The sequence below is a fragment of the Anabrus simplex genome, chromosome 5 (genome assembly GCF_040414725.1).
Source record: "Anabrus simplex isolate iqAnaSimp1 chromosome 5, ASM4041472v1, whole genome shotgun sequence".
Taxonomy (NCBI): Eukaryota; Metazoa; Arthropoda; class Insecta; order Orthoptera; family Tettigoniidae; genus Anabrus; species Anabrus simplex.
In genome coordinates this window covers 170,409,840-170,429,526 of record NC_090269.1, presented here as the reverse complement: position 1 = coordinate 170,429,526, position 19,687 = coordinate 170,409,840, and the positions used below count along the sequence as shown (strand labels likewise).

Genomic DNA, 19,687 nt, shown 5'->3' with positions numbered 1-19,687 from the left:
CACTGGAGAGGTGGAGGGAATATTTTGAACATCTTCTCAATGTAAAAGGAAATCATCATGGTGGTGTTGCAAACAGCCAAGCTCATGGGGAGGAGGAAAAGGATGTTGGTGATATTATGCTTGAGGAAGTGGAAAGGATAGTAAATAAACTCCATTGTCATAAGGCAGCAGGAATAGATGAAATTAGACCTGAAATGGTGAAGTACAGTGGGAAGGCAGGGATGAAATGGCTTCATAGAGTAGTAAAATTAGCATGGAGTGTTGGTAAGGTACCTTCAGATTGGACAAAAGCAGTAATTACACCTATCTATAAGCAAGGGAGCAGGAAGGACTGCAACAACTATCGAGGTATCTCATTGATTAGTATACCAGGCAAAGTATTCACTGGCAACCTGGAAGGGAGGGTGCGATCAGTCGTTGAGAGGAAGTTGGATGAAAACCAGTGTTGTTTCAGACCACAGAGAGGCTGTCAGGATCAGATTTTCAGTATGCGCCAGGTAATTGAAAAATGCTATGAGAGGAATAGGCAGTCGTGTTTAGGTTTCGTAGATCTAGAGAAAGCATATGACAGGGTACCGAGGGAAAAGATGTTCGCCATACTGGGGGACTATGGAATTAAAGGCAGATTATTAAAATCAATCAAAGGCATTTATGTCGACAATTGGGCTTCAGTGAGAATTGATGGTAGAATGAGTTCTTGGTTCAGGGTAGTTACAGGAGTTAGACAAGGCTGTAATCTTTCACCTTTGCTGTTCGTAGTTTACATGGATCATCTGCTGAAAGGTATAAAATGGCAGGGAGGGATTCAGTTAGGTGGAAATGTAGTAAGCAGTTTGGCCTATGCTGACGACTTGGTCTTAATGGCAGACTGTGCCGAAAGCCTGCAGTCTAATATCTTGGAACTTGAAAATAGGTGCAATGAGTATGGTATGAAAATTAGCCTCTCGAAGACTAAATTGATGTCAGTAGGTAAGAAATTCAACAGAATCTAATGTCAGATTGGTGATACAAAGCTAGAACAGGTCGATAATTTCAAGTATTTAGGTTGTGTGTTCTACCAGGATGGTAATATAGTAAGTGAAATTGAATCAAGGTATAGTAAAGCTAATGCAGTGAGCTCGCAGTTGCGATCAGCAGTATTCTGTAAGAAGGAAGTCAGCTCCCAGACGAAACTATCTTTACATCGGTCTGTTTTCAGACCAACTTTGCTTTACGGGAGCGAAAGCTGGGTGGACTCAGGATATCTTATTCATAAGTTAGAAGTAACAGACATGAAAGTAGCGAGAATGTTTGCTGGAACAAACAAGTAGGAACAATGGCAGGAGGGTACTCGGAATGAGGAGATAAAGGCTAATTTAGGAATGAACTCGATGGATGAAGCTGTACGTATAAACCGGCTTTGGTGGTGGGGTCATGTGAGGCGAATGGAGGAGGATAGGTTACCTAGGAGAATAATGGACTCTGTTATGGAGGGTAAGAGAGGTAGAGGGAGACCAAGACGACGATGGTTAGACTCGGTTTCTACCGATTTAAAGATAAGAGGTACAGAACTAAATGAGGCCACAACACTAGTTGCAAATCGAGGATTGTGGCGACGTTTAGTAAATTCTCAGAGGCTTGCAGACTGAACGCTGAAAGGCATAACAGTCTATAATGATAATGTATGTATGTATGTTGTATTATTCTTCTTATTATTATTCTTGTTACGATGTTTGTGGATTTGCAGAGGTGAAAGAAGGTGCTGGCTGGAATAGGTCTCAACTTACGAAATTAAAGTTAATTTAAAACTTTAACAAAGGTTATATTTTCTTTTCAAAATCAACAGATAACAACAACAGAGTAACAGGTACCAAGTAGCAGAAAACAATTTAAGAAATTACAATTGTTACAAGATTTGGGCTTCAAGCCCCAAGATTAATTTCTGAGCGCTCAGCTCACCACCACAATAGCTAAAGGGCAGAAAACCCCTAAGTACGAGGAGCACTTACTCCTAATTACCATGTTAAGGGAAAAGAGCAGACCCGCTCTCAATTTTACAAGCCTATCAAAGGCTACAACAACCTTCATTCCTATCTGCCCTTAAGGCACACCAAGAAACAGGGGTATTTGATACCCAACCTACAGGGCCTTTACATGAGGAAAATAAACATCAGGTTAAGTTACTGGCCCATAATACAAAATAGAATGGAGGCGAAGCTTGCACTCCTAATACACTTTTGAAACCTACTTGGCACTAGGCCGCTTACGCAAGGGCTAATCCCATACAAAGGAGGTGACACGATAAGAAAACCTTATTACATTACGAAGAGAAGAAAAACGGTTATGAAAACGTAGTCACCTCAAAACAATATGAGTGGGAGCTCGAGAGGGTTAGGCACTCTCTATCCCAATTTATAGTTAAAGAGATGAAATTTTACCAAGTGTCTATTACATTTTAAAGATAGGTTACATGAGAAAAGTTTTGAACCTGCCCCGAGGGTTAAACTGCTGAGCTAGCAAGAAATAAAGTTATTAAACGGCCATTACCTTGTGGATGAACTGCTGCCCGAAGAAAGAGGCGCTTCCCGCCCCCTGCTACATAATTACACACTAAGCAAGATGTCGATGAAGTGGCACCGAGACAAGAAAATCAGCAGTTTAAATACCCCCGTGGAACATTCAAGACCTTTCAAGAATGAGTACCCACACCCCCCTCAACTTTATTGGATAGCTTAAAGCAACATCTCCATATCGGAGAAGACATACGTTATTGGTCAAAAATTAAGTAGAGAAATTTGGGATTGGCTAAATTCAAAACAAGCGGAAAGAGAAGGGTTATACTGCCAACCCAAAAAATGACTGAAAGAAATTTAACAAAGAACAAACTTATGAATACCAAATTTCTTCAAAAAACAGTTCCTTCACTTCGCACTAGGGTGCACAATTATAGTTCTTAAGTAGTGCCATCTAGAAGAGAATGTCCACACTTCTTGCTACAGAGCAAACAAATACAAATCGAAATAGACAGCATTCAGAATACTTCAAAATTTACAGTAGAGACATCTTCTGAGAAACCTTTGTTTTAATACAGTTTTTAAAGTTCAGAGTTTCTCCTGTAGAGAGGTTTCAACTGGTGCAATATTTGAATTCGCGGCGTGGAGGTGTACCGCCCCCCCCCCCCCCCCCACCCCCCAAAGTCCTTCCAAGGGGTGACACAGGAGAAAACAAAAAATTGTTAGAAAAAGGTCCAAGTTTTGCTGATGAGTTGCAGAATTTAGTATAGAGAAATCTAATTTTGCGGTAGTCGATGGTCTCAGAAGTTATGTAATATAAGTGGGATTAAATAAAATCCAGTTTTGGAATTTCTTAGTAGTAGCTCTTGATGAACGGTCTCTGTGGTTGTAGTAGTTGAATTCCAAAGGAAAACATTAATTCTTGGAAGAAGAGAAAAAAAAAATTTCTAAGTCCACCAGATGTTGATGTTGAATCCAAGAACGTAGGAATTGAGGATATGGCATGTCCACGTAGCTACATAAGTACATTAGTTGCCGATTACTTTGACGGCCAGACCACCCGCTACTCCTTGTGTCCAGAGGAGGCCGCTCGGGCCCCTAAAGTACCCTGAGATGCACCTCTCCCGCTACTATGAGAGGGGTAGTGGTGGTGAAGCACGCCGCACACACGACGATTGTTTACAGTCCTCAGGCAGTTAGCAGGTGGTGCGCCGCACATCAGCCTTGGCCGGAATGAGGGCATCGACTCGCCGTACACTGGTTGACCTCACTGGAGTAGAGCGGGCCCGTACTCCACCATAGTGGCGGTACAGCGCCGCACAGCTGCGGGGGCACTGAAACATAAAGATCTGGGCGGCAGAATTTTGTTGGACCATAATGATTTTAGGGTACACTCTTTGTGGTGAGGATGAGGGGCCAGCGGTGTGGAAGTTTTTATTTCATTTTAATTAGCCACTGGTGTGTTTGAGCAAGAGACAGGAGCTTGGTAATGGCCTAGGTGGACAGGACAGCAGTTTAACTGACAGGGGAGGTTGTACAATGAATATTTAAATACAAAGAACATGATTCAAAGGGCAGAAGGCCTCAAAATGAAACCAAAAATATAACCTTCAGATTTCTTTCAAAATTATACGGAGCAAGTTAGCACTGAAATTACACAGGTTTCACCTTCGACAGGTGAACACTAAATATCCTCTCGGTGGCTGGATTGCTTAGTAATAAGGTAACGGGAGTGAGGAAATCGAAAATAATACACGGCCCATGAAATCTGGGGGCAAGCTTGCCCGCGGGAACAAAATTCTTGACCATAACCTGGTCGCTTACCTTCAAATGGGTGGGTCTCCATCCATGATCATATCTTTCCCTAACCTTTTCATGAGACACTTTCAGATTGGCCTTAGGCTTCTTCCAAAGATCTTTAATGTTATCAGGATCTATTGTCTCAGGTAGAATATCACTCAGAGACCAAAGGTTAGAGAGCAGCGTGTTTGGAACAAACTTGAACATCAAAGAAGCTGGAGTAAATTTATAGGATTCATGAACCGCCGAATTCAAAGCAAAAGCTAACCAATGCAGGGACGTGTCCCACCTAGAATGATCTTCATGATGATAGGCAATCAACGCGGACCTCAGATTACGATTAACCCGTTCAGCCAGAGATGGTTGAGGATAGTATGCAGAGGTTGTTACGTGCGAGATGGCTAGATCAAAACAGAATTTATGAAAGAGATTGGAGGTGAAAGCTTTAGCATTATCAGACACAATATATTGACACGGACCAAAAGAAGCAAAGACAGAATTTAAACAAGCGATGGTGGACTGAGCGGTAGCCAGCTTAGTCGGAAATAACCAGGAAAATCTTGTAAAACCATCTACGCATACAAAGATGAACTTGTTGGCATTCCCCTTTGACTGGGGAAAGGGTCCGACGTAGTTGATATACAGACGTTCCATTGGGCGCGATGCTTGATGAGAAGACAATAGGCCTACCTTGGTGGACATGGTGGGCTTACTAAGCAAGCAAGATTTACAAGCCTTTACTAGTCCACGAATTTCACCGTCCATACCTTTCCAGATGAACCTTGCACAGATCTTTTCACGAGTTTTGAAGATGCCTAAATGCCCCCCTCCCCCAATGGGGTCTCATGATAGTACTTAAAGATCATGGGCACAAGAACAGCTGGAACCACTACCTTCATCATCTTATCATGCCCCGACGGGCAACATAGAACACCATTCCTCAATACATAAGGGGCAACATGTTCCCCAGAAGAAAGGGTTTCCATAATGGGAGCCAGCACTGGATCTTCACGTTGATATTTTTCAATATCCCTAAATAACATAGGAGCATCAGTCAGAATGGCATTAACCTCAGGTAGTATGGACTCGGGAGGTGAAGAACTATGAACCTGTTCAAGGGGCTCTACATCATCGAAAACATACGACTTAATCCGTCTGCTACAACATTTTCAGTATCTCTTATATGCCTAACATCAAATTGGAAGGCAGAAATTCGGATTGCCCACCAGGCTATACGACCAGTACGACGCGGCCTACATAAGACCCAACTTAAGGCTTGGTTATCAGTCTCCAAGTCGAACTTGACATGTTCCAGATAAAGGCGGAACTTTTCTAGCGCAAACAAGACAGCCAAACCCTCAAGTTCATAGATGGAATACTTGGCTTCTTGAGCCGAAAGAGTCCTAGATCCATAGACGATGGGTCGCCTCCCTAGTTCGGTCTCTTGAAGAAGGACCGCAGCAACTGCCGACGACGACGCGTCGGTTTGGGCGATGAATTTCTTCGAGAAATCTGGCATTGCAAGAACAGGGGCATTACACAGAGCTAGTTTAAGATTTTCAAAAGCGGCTTGTTGAGAAGGTCCCCACTCAAATTTGACGCCTTTCCTACGAAGTAAGTTCAAGGGCGCCGCTCTATTGGCGAAATTTGGAATAAATTTCCCGAAGAAATTCACCATACCAATGAACCTGGCAATACCTTTGATATCCTTGGGAGGTTTGAAATCACGGATGGCCTGTGTTCTGGAATGATCCACTGCGACACCATCGGGCAATAAAATATGCCCTAGGAATGACATGGAAGGCTTAGCGAAGGCGACTTTGGGCAACTTCACCGTTAACGCCGCCTTACGAAGGCGACTAAGAACTTCTTTCAGATGATCTAAATGTTCTTCGAAGGTCTCCGAAAATACGACGACATCATCGAGATAGTGGTACAAGTACTCAAATTTGATGTCGGAGAAGACCCTGTCCAGCAGTCTCGTAAGCACAGCTGCTCCCGTGGGGAGCACGAAAGGCACGCGGTTGTATTCATACAAATTCCAATCCGTGGCAAACGCTGTCAGGTGCTTGGATTCCTCTGCTAATTGTATCTGGTTATAAGCCTGGTTGAGGTCCAAGATGGTGAAGAACTTAGCTTTACGAAACCAGGAAAAGCAAGAATGAAGGTCAGGAAGGGGCACAGATTGTAACACCACCTTCCGATTGAGAGCCCTATAATCAATCACAGGCCTGAAGCCACCTTGGGGTTTCAGAACAAGGAAAATAGGCGATGAATACGCCGACTTAGAGGGCCGAATAATACCATCTTTTAACATTTGATCGAAGACCTCCTTCAAAGCTTTCATTTTAGGAGGAGACAGCCTATAAGGCGGAAACCGGACTGGAATCGAATCCGTAACCTCAATCTTGTATTCAATAAGGTCAGTAACACCAAGATTATCAGAAACCACCTCTGGAAATGACTGACACAACTTACGAATACTATCAGCCTGCTCCTCAGGTAGATGTCTAAGATCTAACAACATCTCATCCTGGGTAGGCGAAACAGATGAGAATGACACAGAACTACATTTAAGTAAAGGGATTTTACAATTAGAAGCAAATTTGAATGTGCACGACTTGCTCTGAAGATCGAGCACTAGACCAGTATGGGACTGAAGTCGACTCCCAATATAATGGGGCAAGACAAGTGCTTTGCCACAAACAATTTAACTTTCCAAGTAAATTTAGAAATACGAATTTTGGCATTTAAGGAGCCTAAAATTTCAATTTCGAATACCATTCAGCCGAAATAATAGAACAAACACTGCCGGAATCTAAAAGAGCAGTTACAGGCTCATTATTAACCTCAATTTTAAGGAAAGGTACTGGTGCGGGGGAATCCGCCGCAATCCTTAGGGCCTTCAAATGATAAATTAGAAGACTGACATTTCCCCGATCGTTCGCCGGATTTAACCTGGGCTGAGCCTTGGAAAGATGAATCTGCCGACTCAGCCGGAGCCACTAGTCACTTATGCTTGTTGTTGGAAGTTGTACCCGAATTTGAGCAGGAGGGGGTGCTGTTAGCATTAGGGCAGTTCTTGGCAATATGGGAAAAGGCGCCGCATTTAAAACAGCCTTGGGATGACCGTGCTCCATTCCTTGTCCCACTAGATTTAATTGATGGACACTTGTTCCGAAGATGGTCAGGCGACCCACAAGCATAACATTTACGGGCGGTGATGGTTCGGCGAGGTGTAGGCCGAAAGTTACTTGATGACGGAGGGGGCTCCCTCGCGACACGTAGTGTGTCCGCATACCTAACCCCTTCGGCTAACACAGACAATGCTTCTAGCTCGGAAAAGGTTTGTGGGCGCACCGCAAAACACAGATATGACCTATAGGATGGTGATATACCTTCCACAATAGCATGAACAATTTGATCTTCTGGAAAATGAAAAGCAAACACCCTGGTATAGAATTTGATGTCTTGTATGAAAGCCGCAAGATTTTCATCCAGTCTCTGTACTCGATAATAGTATTTCTGAATCAGAGATGACCTCGCATGAGCAGGAATGAAATTGGCGAGGAGGTGTGCATGAAAGTCTTCAATCGATGACTGTTCTGCTATTGCCCTAACAATCTTGTCCAAGAGGACCCCTATGGCGTATGGATATATAATTTGAAGAATTTGCGAAGCAGAGGGGGAAAACACTAGAGCATGATCCTGGAATTTGACCAAAAATCTCAAAAAAGAAATTACATCACTGGTAGAGTTGACCGAAAACTTAGAAATACCCCTAAGTAACATGGCTAATGGATGAGGCAAACTACTGAACCCAGGTGACATAGTAAGTAACTGCCTAGGGGGTGGCGGAGGCTCGGAGGGAGCATTATTAAAAAAGAAAGGCGGAATTGAGGGCCGACGATCAGGGCCGGTTTCTAGATGAGCAGGTGTCTTTTGAGTAACGCCAGCTGTTCTATTTTCTTCCCCTTTGGAAGAAGTTTCCTCGCTGACAGTGTTTACTGCCATGGGCAGGTCAGTTTTGTGAGTCGTTACCCCCGATAGCAATTGACCGACAGTACTGGAAAATTTAGAAATGTTTTCAATGAGGGCACTAGCCTCCTTACCCTGAATGTCACTCAACTTGAGAGACAATAGATCATTAAGCCTATTATAAAAATGAAATAGTCGAGCTTGCACACGTTTAAGTTGATTAGGGGATGGATTCCCTTCTTCAAAAAAACTAACTACAGATGCTAGCTCAGTAGTATTGTCATTGATCGTGGAGAGAGCATCGTCAATTTCCTTCTCTCCCAACGTTGGGGTGGTAATAGGCAAATCAAGGGAATCTTTAAGTTTATTGGCATCCAACGCAACCATGCCGCCAGATTGAACGTTTTTAATAGATAGCTCATAAAGTAATTCCTCCTTATGCAAATATAAAGGATGGAGGACCTCGCGAGAGCCGGACATGATGGCAGAGAAACATAAAAAAAATTCCAGCACCTGAGAAAATTGTTAGAGTTCGAAACGAAAACAATGTTTAGCCATCAAAAGGGGCTAAATTGAGACCCATTCAACCATGCTCTGCTACCACTTGTTACGATGTTTTGTGGATTTGCAGAGGTGAAAGAAGGTGCTGGCTGGAATAGGTCTCAACTTACGAAATTAAAGTTAATTTAAAACTTTAACAAAGGTTATATTTTCTTTTCAAAATCAACAGATAACAACAACAGAGTAACAGGTACCAAGTAGCAGAAAACAATTTAAGAAATTACAATTGTTACAAGATTTGGGCTTCAAGCCCCAAGATTAATTTCTGAGCTCTCAGCTCACCACCACAATAGCTAAAGGGCAGAAAACCCCTAAGTACGAGGAGCACTTACTCCTAATTACCATGTTAAGATGAAAAGAGCATACCCGCTCTCAATTTTACAAGCCTATCAAAGGCTACAACAACCTTCATTCCTATCTGCCCTTAAGGCACACCAAGAAACAGGGGTATTTGATACCCAACCTACAGGGCCTTTACATGAGGAAAATAAACATCAGGTTAAGTTACTGGCCCATAATACAAAATAGAATGGAGGCGAAGCTTGCACTCCTAATACACTTTTGAAACCTACGTGGCACTAGGCCACTTACGCAAGGGCTAATCCCATACAAAGCAGGTGACACGATAAGAAAACTTTATTACATTACGAAGAGAAGAAAAACGGTTATGATAACGTAGTCACCTCAAAACAATATGAGTGGGAGCTCGAGAGGGTTAGGCACTCTCTATCCCAATTTATAGTTAAAGAGATGAAATTTTACCAAGTGTCTATTACATTTTAAAGATAGGTTACATGAGAAAAGTTTCGAACCTGCCCCGAGGGTTAAACTGCTGAGCTAGCAAGAAATAAAGTTATTAAACGGCCATTACCTTGTGGATGAACTGCTGCCCGAAGAAAGAGGCGCTTCCTGCCCCCTGCTACATAATCACACACTAAGCAAGATGTCAATGAAGTGGCACCGAGACAAGAAAATCAGCAGTTTAAATACCCCCGTGGAACATTCGAGACCTTTCAAGAATGAGTACCCACACCCCCCTCAACTTTATTGGATAGCTTAAAGCAACATCTCCATATCGGAGAAGACATACGTTATTGGTCAAAAATTAATTAGAGAAATTTGGAATTGGCTAAATTCAAAACAAGCGGAAAGAGAAGGGTTATACTGCCAACCCAAAAAATGACTGAAAGAAATTTAACACTTTGAAGACGATGTCACCCCATGTGGGGTGACGGACCCTCATACAAAATATAGTATGTCACCCCTCATGGGGTGACACGGCAGTGTGTCCAGGCCTTTCAACTTCAGGCTGTCGCCCGAAACTAGCGCTACCATTCGCTGTTGTATTGCATTGCTTGTTCACGTAAGGCGTTCATAGAGTGCAGCGCAGTGCCCATTCCTTTCTCAGCACGCTGGGCATTGCGCAACAAACAGTGGAATTTCTCTGACATTTGTCACCCCATGGGGTGACATACGCAACCATCAGAATTCAATTATTAATGGCAAGGAAAATAATGTGGATTGGAGTCTATTATTGCTTTATTCTTACATACTGGTTGAGATTTAGCACTCAGATGAAATTGTAAACCAGGGCTACGTGTGAATAAAAAAAAATGTTTCTGCAAACCTGGGAATGTTCCCCAGTAATTGTCACTGGCTGATGATTTGGTTGAATCATTGCCCGATGCAGCACCGGAATCTTTGCTAGTGTCCTCACTACACAAACTATTGTTGAATTCTGACTCGGAAAAGGTGGCATCACATTGCAAATCCTAAATGTCAACATCTCTTGATTCAACACTCGAGCCCTTTTCAAGTTGTTCTTCTATCTCTCTATCGGTAATCATGGCTTACTCAACACAGAAACACATAACATGAATTAATTTCTTGTCACAAAACTGTAAATTACAAGGAACTCGTTGAAAGGCGCGTAAATCAACAGCTCACAGTACAGAGCACAGTGTTCCACAACAACAAAGGTAAAAAGGCCATCACCCCTACGTCACCCCTGTAGGGGTGACATGCGCTTTCTCTGTTGCATAGTCAACCTAATAACCATATGTCACCCCAATGGGGGGACACAAAAATAGTAACTTTGAACATGAAATATGTCTTTGATTATCATCTCCGAATGAAATTACGAACATCCGTAGCCTACAACAACCTGAAAAATGTATACAGCATTTCAGCAGTTTACCGCAGAAAAAGCAAATGTACACGTCGACGCTAAAGTGTTAACAAAGAACAAACTTATGAATACCAAATTTCTTCAAAAAAGCAGTTTCTTCACTTCGCACTAGGGTGCACAATTATAGTTCTTAAGTAGTGCCATCTAGAAGAGAATGTCCACACTTCTTGCTACAGAGAAAACAAATACAAATCGAAATAGACATCGTTCAGAACACTTCAAAATTTACAGTAGAGACATCTTCTGAGAAACCTTTGATTTAATACAGTTTTGAAAGTTCAGAGTTTCTCCTGTAGAGAGGTTTCAACTGGCGCAATATTTGAATTCGCGGCGTGGAGGTGTACCGCCCGGTACAATTATTATTATTATTATTATTATTATTATTATTATTATTATTATTATTATTATTAATATTATTATTATTCAAAATGGAAGCGGCCAAATTCACTATGTTCACTATGCAAAATTGTAAGTTGCCATTTTTACATTTCATATACATCTGTCTCATCGGTTTGCTACATTTAGTGCCAACCAAACAAACTGTAATTACCTTAAACAATAAGAAATATACATCAGAGCTTTGTGATAAATAACATGGTATTTTAAAATATATGGAGCAGTTCACAAAAAACAGGACAATATGCATCCCGTATAATTTTTGCTGGGACAATGGGAGACTTTGGAGAAATAAGGGACATCTGGTCACCCTAAAGTAGAGAGAAAGTGCAGGACAGCTATGGCAGAATGGGAGAAAGAGAAGTGCAAGGATGTTGAAGGCTGTATGGTCCTAGCAAATGTAGATGCTACATACAGCGAAAATCATGGAAACCTTTGTAGAAAGGATAACTAGGTATATGAATATTAAGAGCTCAGATAGGAAACCACTTCTAGTAAAATAAGGCAAGGCAGAAAGATGACAGGAATATATCCAACAGTTATATAAAGGTAAAAAGTAGATGATGTAATTCCAGAGCAAGAAAATGTAAATTGTGATGAAATGGGGGACCCAATTTTCAGGTCAGAATTTGACAGATCTTTGAGAGACCTAAATAGGAACAAGGCACCTGGAATTGATAACATACCTTCAACATTTATGACTGTCTTCGGAAAATCCAGCATGGTGAGGTTATTCCATTTAGTGTGTAAAATGTATGATACAGGGGAAGTGCCATATGATATTAGTCAGAATGTTATACCTATTACCAAGAAAGAAGATGCTGACAAGTGTGAAAACTAATGCAGCCTTAGTTTAATATCTCATGCCTGCAAAATTTTAACATCTATTATTTACAGAATAATTGAAAGACAAGTTAAAACTGAGTTGGAAGAAATTCAGTTTAACTTCAGAAGAAATGTACAGACACATGAATCTACATCTGATCTTAGAGGATCGAATTAAGAACGACAAGCCCACATACATAGCATTTGTAGATCTAGAAAAGGCATTGAGCCAAGCTGTTCGAGATTCTGAAGATGATCGGGATTAGATACCGAGAAAGAAGAATTATCTACAATCTATACAAAAATCACTCTGCAGTGATAAGAATCGATGGCTTTGAAAAAGAAGCACCAATCCAGAAAGGAGTGAGGCAAGGCTGCAGTTGGTTCCCCCTCCTTTTCAAAACAGGCAGTAAAGGAAATCAAAGAAGAATTTGGAAAAGGAATTGGAATCCAAGGAGAAGAAATCAAAACCCTGAGATTTGCCAATGATTTTGTTATTTTATCTGAAACTGCAGAAGATCTGGAGAAATTGCTGAATGGTATGGACAGAGTCTTAGGGAAGGAGTACAAGGTGAAAATAAATAAGTCCAAAACAAAGGTAATGGAGTGCAGTCAAACAAGGTCAGGCAATGCAGGAAGTATTTGATTAGGAAATGAAGTCTTAAATGAGGTAGATTTTTATTGTTACTTGAGTAGTAAAATAACTAACAATACCAGAAGTAAGGAGGACATAAAATGCAGACTAGCAACAAGAAGGAAGGCCTTTCTTAAGAAAAGAAATATGCTCACTTTGAACATTGTTAAAGGGATTAGAAAGATGTTTTTGAAGATTTTTGTGTGGAGCGTGGCATTGTATGGAAGTGAAACATGGATGATAACTAGCTCAGAAAGAAAGAGAATATAAGCTTTTGAAATATGGTGTTACAGAGGAATGCCAGCCCGGAGGCCGGGGTTCGATTCCCAGCCAGGTCACGGACTTTTACCTGGACCTGAGGGCTGGTTCGAGGTCCACTCAGCCTACGTGATTAGAATTGAGGAGCTATCTGACAGTCAGATAGTGGCCTCGGTCTAGAAAGCCAAGAATAATGGCCGAGATAATTTGTCGTGCTGACCACATGACACCTCGTCATCTGCAGGCCTTCGGGCTGAGCAGCGGTCGCTTGGTAGGCCAAGGTCCTTCAGGGGCTGTAGTGCCAGGGGGGTGGGGGGTTTCAGAGGAATGCTGAATGTGAGCTGGGTAGATCGAATCATGAATGAAGAGATACTGAATCAAAATAGTGGGAAGAGATCAATTAGGCTAAATTTGACGAGAAGAAAAGATAGAATGAGAGGACACATCTTAAGAGACCCAGGACTTGTTCTGTTGATTTTGGAGGGAAGTGAAGTTGGTAGGAATGGTAGGGGTGTACAAAGGTATGAATATGACAAGCAGATTAGAGCGGATGTAGGATGCAGTAATTACATACATAGGATAGGGTGGTGTGGAGAACTCCATCAAACCAGTCTGTGGACTGGAAACTCAAACACAGCACACCATGGAGGCTACTGACAAAGTCTGTTTAACATAAACTAAACAGTTAACGACTGTAAATCTTTCTATTAATAAAAATATGTGTGAAATTCTGAATTCTCTTGGGCATATTTTAAACAGCTCTAATTTGCTAGTTATTAGAATAAAAACAAGAGGATTTAGAGGTAGCCAAAGTTACTTAATACCACAAGAAATGCAGGGCCTTATTGCACCAGGTGAATCAAGTCTCTTCTTACCTACAAATTTCTTGTTCTTATGCGAGGGTTGTAAATAAAGTAGTAGCAATGTAGTCCAGACACTTGCAGGAAATCTGGCATGTGAAAATAGGATATGGGAGCGGTCAGGTGGCGCTGCTGTCGTTGACTAGTGTGCATGTGATGGACATCCAGTTGGGAGAGTTGATGCTGTGTGGCATTGAAATGAAGAGAGTTGATTTCACTGCTCTAAAACAGGTTTCAAAAGGTGATGAGCGTTCGTTGATTAAAGTCGAGGTTGTCGATGGCAAAAATGCGTCAGAATGTTATCCTGCATTAAGTGAAGCCTGCGAGGAGAATGCATTACTGTATAGGATGGTTGCACAATAGGTCAAGGCAAACCGTGCGGGTCAGAATAAGACTGCGGATTTGCACCACGCAGGTCACCAGACACGAGTCTTTGTGACTTGGACCTTTTTCCGAAGTTGAAGGAATCCCTCTGAGGCCGCCAATTTCCTGACGTCTGTACTCCATGCAGTAAGGTGCTCTGTCGCTGTCATCAGTGGTCCCCTATGGCTTTCCGACATTTGGCAAGAGGTGGGCGACTACACTGAAGGAATGTAATGCATTGTATCAACATTGTCACTACTTTATTTACAGCCCTTATACGTGATTCAATAGTGATCACATATTGAGTAGTCTACAGCACAATTTTATTAAAAATTTAAAGCAACAAGAATAATAATTTCGTGTGGCTATTTCTAGCCAGGTGCAGCCCTTGTAAGGCAGACCCTCCGATGAGGGTGGGCGGCATCTGCCATGAGTAGATAACTGCGTGTTATTGTGGTGGAGGATAGTGTTATGTGTGGTGCGTGAGTTGCAGGGATGCTGGGGACAGCACAAACACCCAGTCCCCGAGCCAAGGGAATTAACCATTTAAGCTTAAAATCTCCGACCTGGTCGGGAATCAAACCCGGGACCCTCTGGACCAAAGGCCAGCATGCTAACCATTTAGCCATGGAGCCGGACATTTAAAGCAATGTATACAAAGAACATAAAAATATCTTTTAAAAAGATAAATTTAACAGGAGAACTTACTTCTTTATACTCTCTCCAAGAGAAGCAATGTAGCCAATGGAGTTCTGTACACTCTGAGTCACCTCTTGAATGGCCTGCAACCTCTCTTTCAGACTTTTCTTCTCTTCCTAATGAGGGGAAAAGAAAAAGAAGTAAATCACACATCTCATGGTTATTCTAAACATTTAAAGCCCAAACCAACTTATATGAAAAAGAACTTGGGTTGAGATGGATGAAGTTAGCCAGCTGATATAAAGTAACTTTAAACTTTGGCATATTTATATTCTTGAGAAATTTCCTAGTCTACCATACACACTTATAAACAGAACAGAAGAAGAAAGTGAAAGGTGAAGTTTCTACTGGTCTATAAATGTAGCAACAGACTTATTTTTACATTTAAAGGAGGACCAATTATTCTTCAAGTTCTAAAACAGTAATTTAACATTTGATAAACACTAGTGGTATGATTTTTCCTTTGCTAGTTAAGGAGGTTATAAATAAATAGCAGTTATTGTGGTCCTTACCAAAGTATGAAGTAATCACATTGAGCTGGCCCCTCATTGATGCTCGCCCACCTGATGAAGCTAGGTCGCAAGAATGAGTTTGTCAGGGGCTGAGAAGAAATGGGACTGATGAGGAGAAAGACTATCTATTTGAAGATGATTGAGTAAGACGATATGAAGATAGTCCTTGTCTTCTGGAGTTTTCATATTTGTTCTTGTCTCCACTTTCTCTCTCTATTGTTTCCTCATCTCACTTAACATTGTTTTTATCCATTTATGTGCTCCCTTGCATTTTTCTCTCTCCATATATGACTTGATCTGACACTCGTCAGTTGCTTTCCATTAAGCATAAATTGTACATTGTCAGATTAAGGAGTACCCTTTAGATGTCAACTTGGCATACTTAATTTCTTCAATATATTACAACTATTATGTAACAATTGCAAAGAGCTACACCAACTTTACTTCATAAAACACTTTTAACACATAGGTAATAAATTTCATATTATTCGATATTGAAAAGCTAAAGGTTTCCACCTATTTATACTATTTATTGTAACCTTAAAAAGGTTACGGTACATATATTTCATTAAACTAGTTTCGGTGTTGCTAGAGACCATCATCAGTCAAAATCAACATTATTCTATTCACATTTGTTTCAGCTGAACTGAATTCTAGAAGATTCTTCAAGTGCTAGTATTTTAAGTGTTTCACCTGGTCTTCTGTGAAATGCATTCTTCAAATTAAAAAAAAAAAAAACCTGAGAACTTACACAAGATATGTAATTGTGATAAGTGTTTTAACATCCAAATCTTTACTTGACGTGCACTGAATTTCAAAAACCCATGCTTACTTCTTAAATTTTATCTGTAATTCATGCCTTGCCTTAATGTAATTTTGACTGATGATGGTCTCTAGCAATACTGAAACTAGTTTCATGAAATATATGTAATTGTTTTTAAGGTTACAATAAATAAAAGTATTCGTAGAGCAACTGACGTGAAATCGGGAGGTTGTGTTCGGATCCCACTGGTGTCCAGTTGGCCATTTTTGTTCTGTACTTAACATTTCTTCAACACGTACTAAATGTATAATACGACCTAATAGGTTGAAAGTAGATTTTGATTACAATGCAGTTGTGAAATTTCAATATTCATTGACTTGGCCCTCAACGGGCTACTTAAACACACTCTACAGTGTAATGGCAGTAGTGCCAGACCTGTAGCTTACATCCTTTCCAACAGAACAAAGATGACCTGGACCACCATAGCTCAATTGGTAGAGCAACCGACGCAAAATAGGGAGTTTGTGGGTTCGGATCCCACTGGTGTCCAGTTGGCCATTTCTGTTCTGTACTTAACATCTCTTCAACATGTACTAAATATACGTAACACGACCTAATAGGTTGAAAGTACATTTCGATTACAATGCGGTTGTGAAAATTCAATATTCATTGACTTGGCCCTCAACGGGTGACTTAAACGCACTCTAGTGTGATGGTAATAGTGCCGGCCTGTAGCTTAGATCCTTTCCAACAGATAAAAGATGACCTGGGCCACCACAGCTCAATTGGTAGAGCAACAGACGCGAAATCAGGAGGTTGTGGGTTCGGATCCCACTGGTGTCCAGTTGGCCATTTTTGTTCTGTACTTAACAGCAATTCAACACATACTAAATGTACATAACACGACCTAATGGATTGAAAGTAGATTTCGAATGCAGTGCGGTCGTGAAAATTCACTATTCATTAACTTGGCCCTCAACAGGCGACTTAAATGTACTCTACAGTGTTATGGTAGTAGTGCCAGACCTGTAGCTTAGATCCTTTCCAACAGAACAAAGAGGCCTAAGCCACCATAGCTCAATTGGTAGAGCAATCGACGCAAAATCAGGAGGTTGTGGGTTCAGATCCCACTGTTGTCCAGTTCGCCATTTTTGTTCTCTACTTAAAATCTCTTCAACCCATACTAAATAGGTTGGCCATTTCTGTTCTGTACTTAACATCTGTACTTAATATCGATCAGCTTATCCAGTGTAAAATTCAGGGTATTAACTAAAGTTGTGTTTGTAAGCATGAGGTTATTTATATACTGGGTGGTTCACCAGCTCCTTATTTTTTTCGGAGGTAGGTAACCCAACGAATACGTATATCATAGTTATCTGAAAAACATTAGTATCCGTTTCTTTATGGACTTAGTACAACTGTACCATTTATATAATGCTCTCCAATATGGTAGAAATCATTAATGGCAGTGTTATTTCTTTTACTTGAATCATAGCGTATCGAAGAGGAAGTGCGACATCTTCTCCGTTCGCCCGTAAGAGAGCTCAAGAGGTTGGTGGGACACCCGCTTGGTGGCAGCACAGGCGATTGCAATATCAACAGAGACCCTTGGCCATTAGCCCGTATTATATTTGCCTTCAGATGTAGTAATTTTTATTGCTTATTATTGTCGCTGTCAGAGATGTTTCGACAGTTTGCGTTATTAGTGAATTCACGATTGAGTTGTGTGAGAAGTGTTATGTTTTAAATACCTCGGTCTTTGTCGCTATTGTGCTATAAGGCAACGTATATCAGTGCGGGAGGAAACTATCACATCATGCCCTCGTGTTTTGTACCCGGCTGCAGATCTGGATATGACCGATCGTCTTCAGGTAGGCATTTCTTTAGGTCCCCTAAAGAGAGTGGTGTTTTACTAAAATGGGAGAAGGCTATCCAAAGAAAAGATCGAAAATTAACTCATAACTGTTTCGTTTGTGACATTCATTTTTGCGATGACTTTCTAGTAAAAGTAGACTCGTTTACGGTGAAAGAGTACGAATGGTGAAAGAGTAGAGATACCAAGACAGCGCTGGAAATTAAAACCAGAAGCATTTCCTCACATATTTCCTAATCTACCCAAGTATATTTCTAAGGCAGTTAAGAAACGCAACTCCCCCACGAATAAGCAATCCACACAAAGAGATTTCTCTAATAAAAGCCCTGAACAGATCATAAATATCAGTGATAGTGATCAACCTGTATGCTCAGTAGTTGAAGATAGCTCTAATGTCGCAGATGCTAGGAAAACAATTGCGCTATTAAAGAGGAGATTAAAGAATCAGAAACGTAATTTCATTAGAACGCAAAATCAACTCAATTTGCTTGAAAAAGACATTTCTGATATAAAATCAAAGAGAAATTCCACTGAGTCAAAACAATTTGGTTCTCTCAGCAAAAAACAGAAAATTATAGTCGATACAATGTTATAGAAATGTCAAGCGAAAAGTAAAAAGGAATGAGATATAGTGATGAATTTCTTCTTGATGCACTTCTTTTAAAAATAAAGTCTCTCAAGGGTTATCGGCACTGTTTAAATCATGATTTGCTGCCTTTGCCTTCTGAATCCCACTTGAGAAATTTGGTGAAGGGCCTAAAATGTTCGTACAGCATAAATGAGCATGCTACCGCTGCCATAGCAGATTTTTTAAATGGAAAGGAGGAACATGAATGCTTAGGGATGTTGATATTTGATGAGGTGAAGTTACGAGAAGAAATTCGCTTTAACTCGGAATCATTGCAAGTGAATGGTTTTGTTGATTTGGGGAAATTTACTGAAGATAAAAGCAAGGGTCAGTTGGCAAATCATGCTCTAGTTTTTATGTTTGTTCCTTTTCTATATAACTGGGTACAACCCATAGCAATATATGCTAGCCAGAATGGCACCCCTGGTGATATAATTGCAAACATTCTCATTCAAGTCATCATACAATTAGAGCAAGTAGGTGTCCGAATCATTGGTTTCACATCGGATGGTAGCCAGTCGAATAAAATGTTGTGGAAATGCTTAGGAATATCTGGTAACATAAATAATCTGAAGTGTTATATTTCCAATCCAGCTGACTCCAACAGAAAATTAAGGGCATTTTCAGACGCACCACATATATTTAAATGTGTAAGAAATCATTTTCACGACAAAGGACAGGTTAATTATAATGGCAATATTGTTGATTATTCATTCTACAGAAAAGTTTACGAATGGGACTCGTCTCCTGAATTTTCCAGATTGAAAGTTTGCTACAAACTGACCTCTGCCCACTTGGATCCTAATTCGTTTCAGCAAATGAATGTAAGACTGGCATTTCAACTATTCAGTAGATCA

The 19,687-nt window shown here is 40.8% G+C and overlaps 1 protein-coding gene across 3 annotated transcripts in view; it reads right to left on the bottom strand.

Moving 5' to 3' along the window:
- Mctp (multiple C2 domain and transmembrane region protein) overlaps nucleotides 1-19,687 on the bottom strand; it is a 1,410,470-nt gene that overhangs the window by 47,741 nt on the left and 1,343,042 nt on the right. For all 3 annotated transcript variants that reach the window (XM_068227784.1, XM_067148395.2, XM_067148396.2), the window contains one exon: nucleotides 15,064-15,170. In XM_068227784.1, the coding sequence (XP_068083885.1) occupies nucleotides 15,064-15,170 (107 nt within the window). The remainder of the gene's footprint in view (nucleotides 1-15,063; nucleotides 15,171-19,687) is intronic.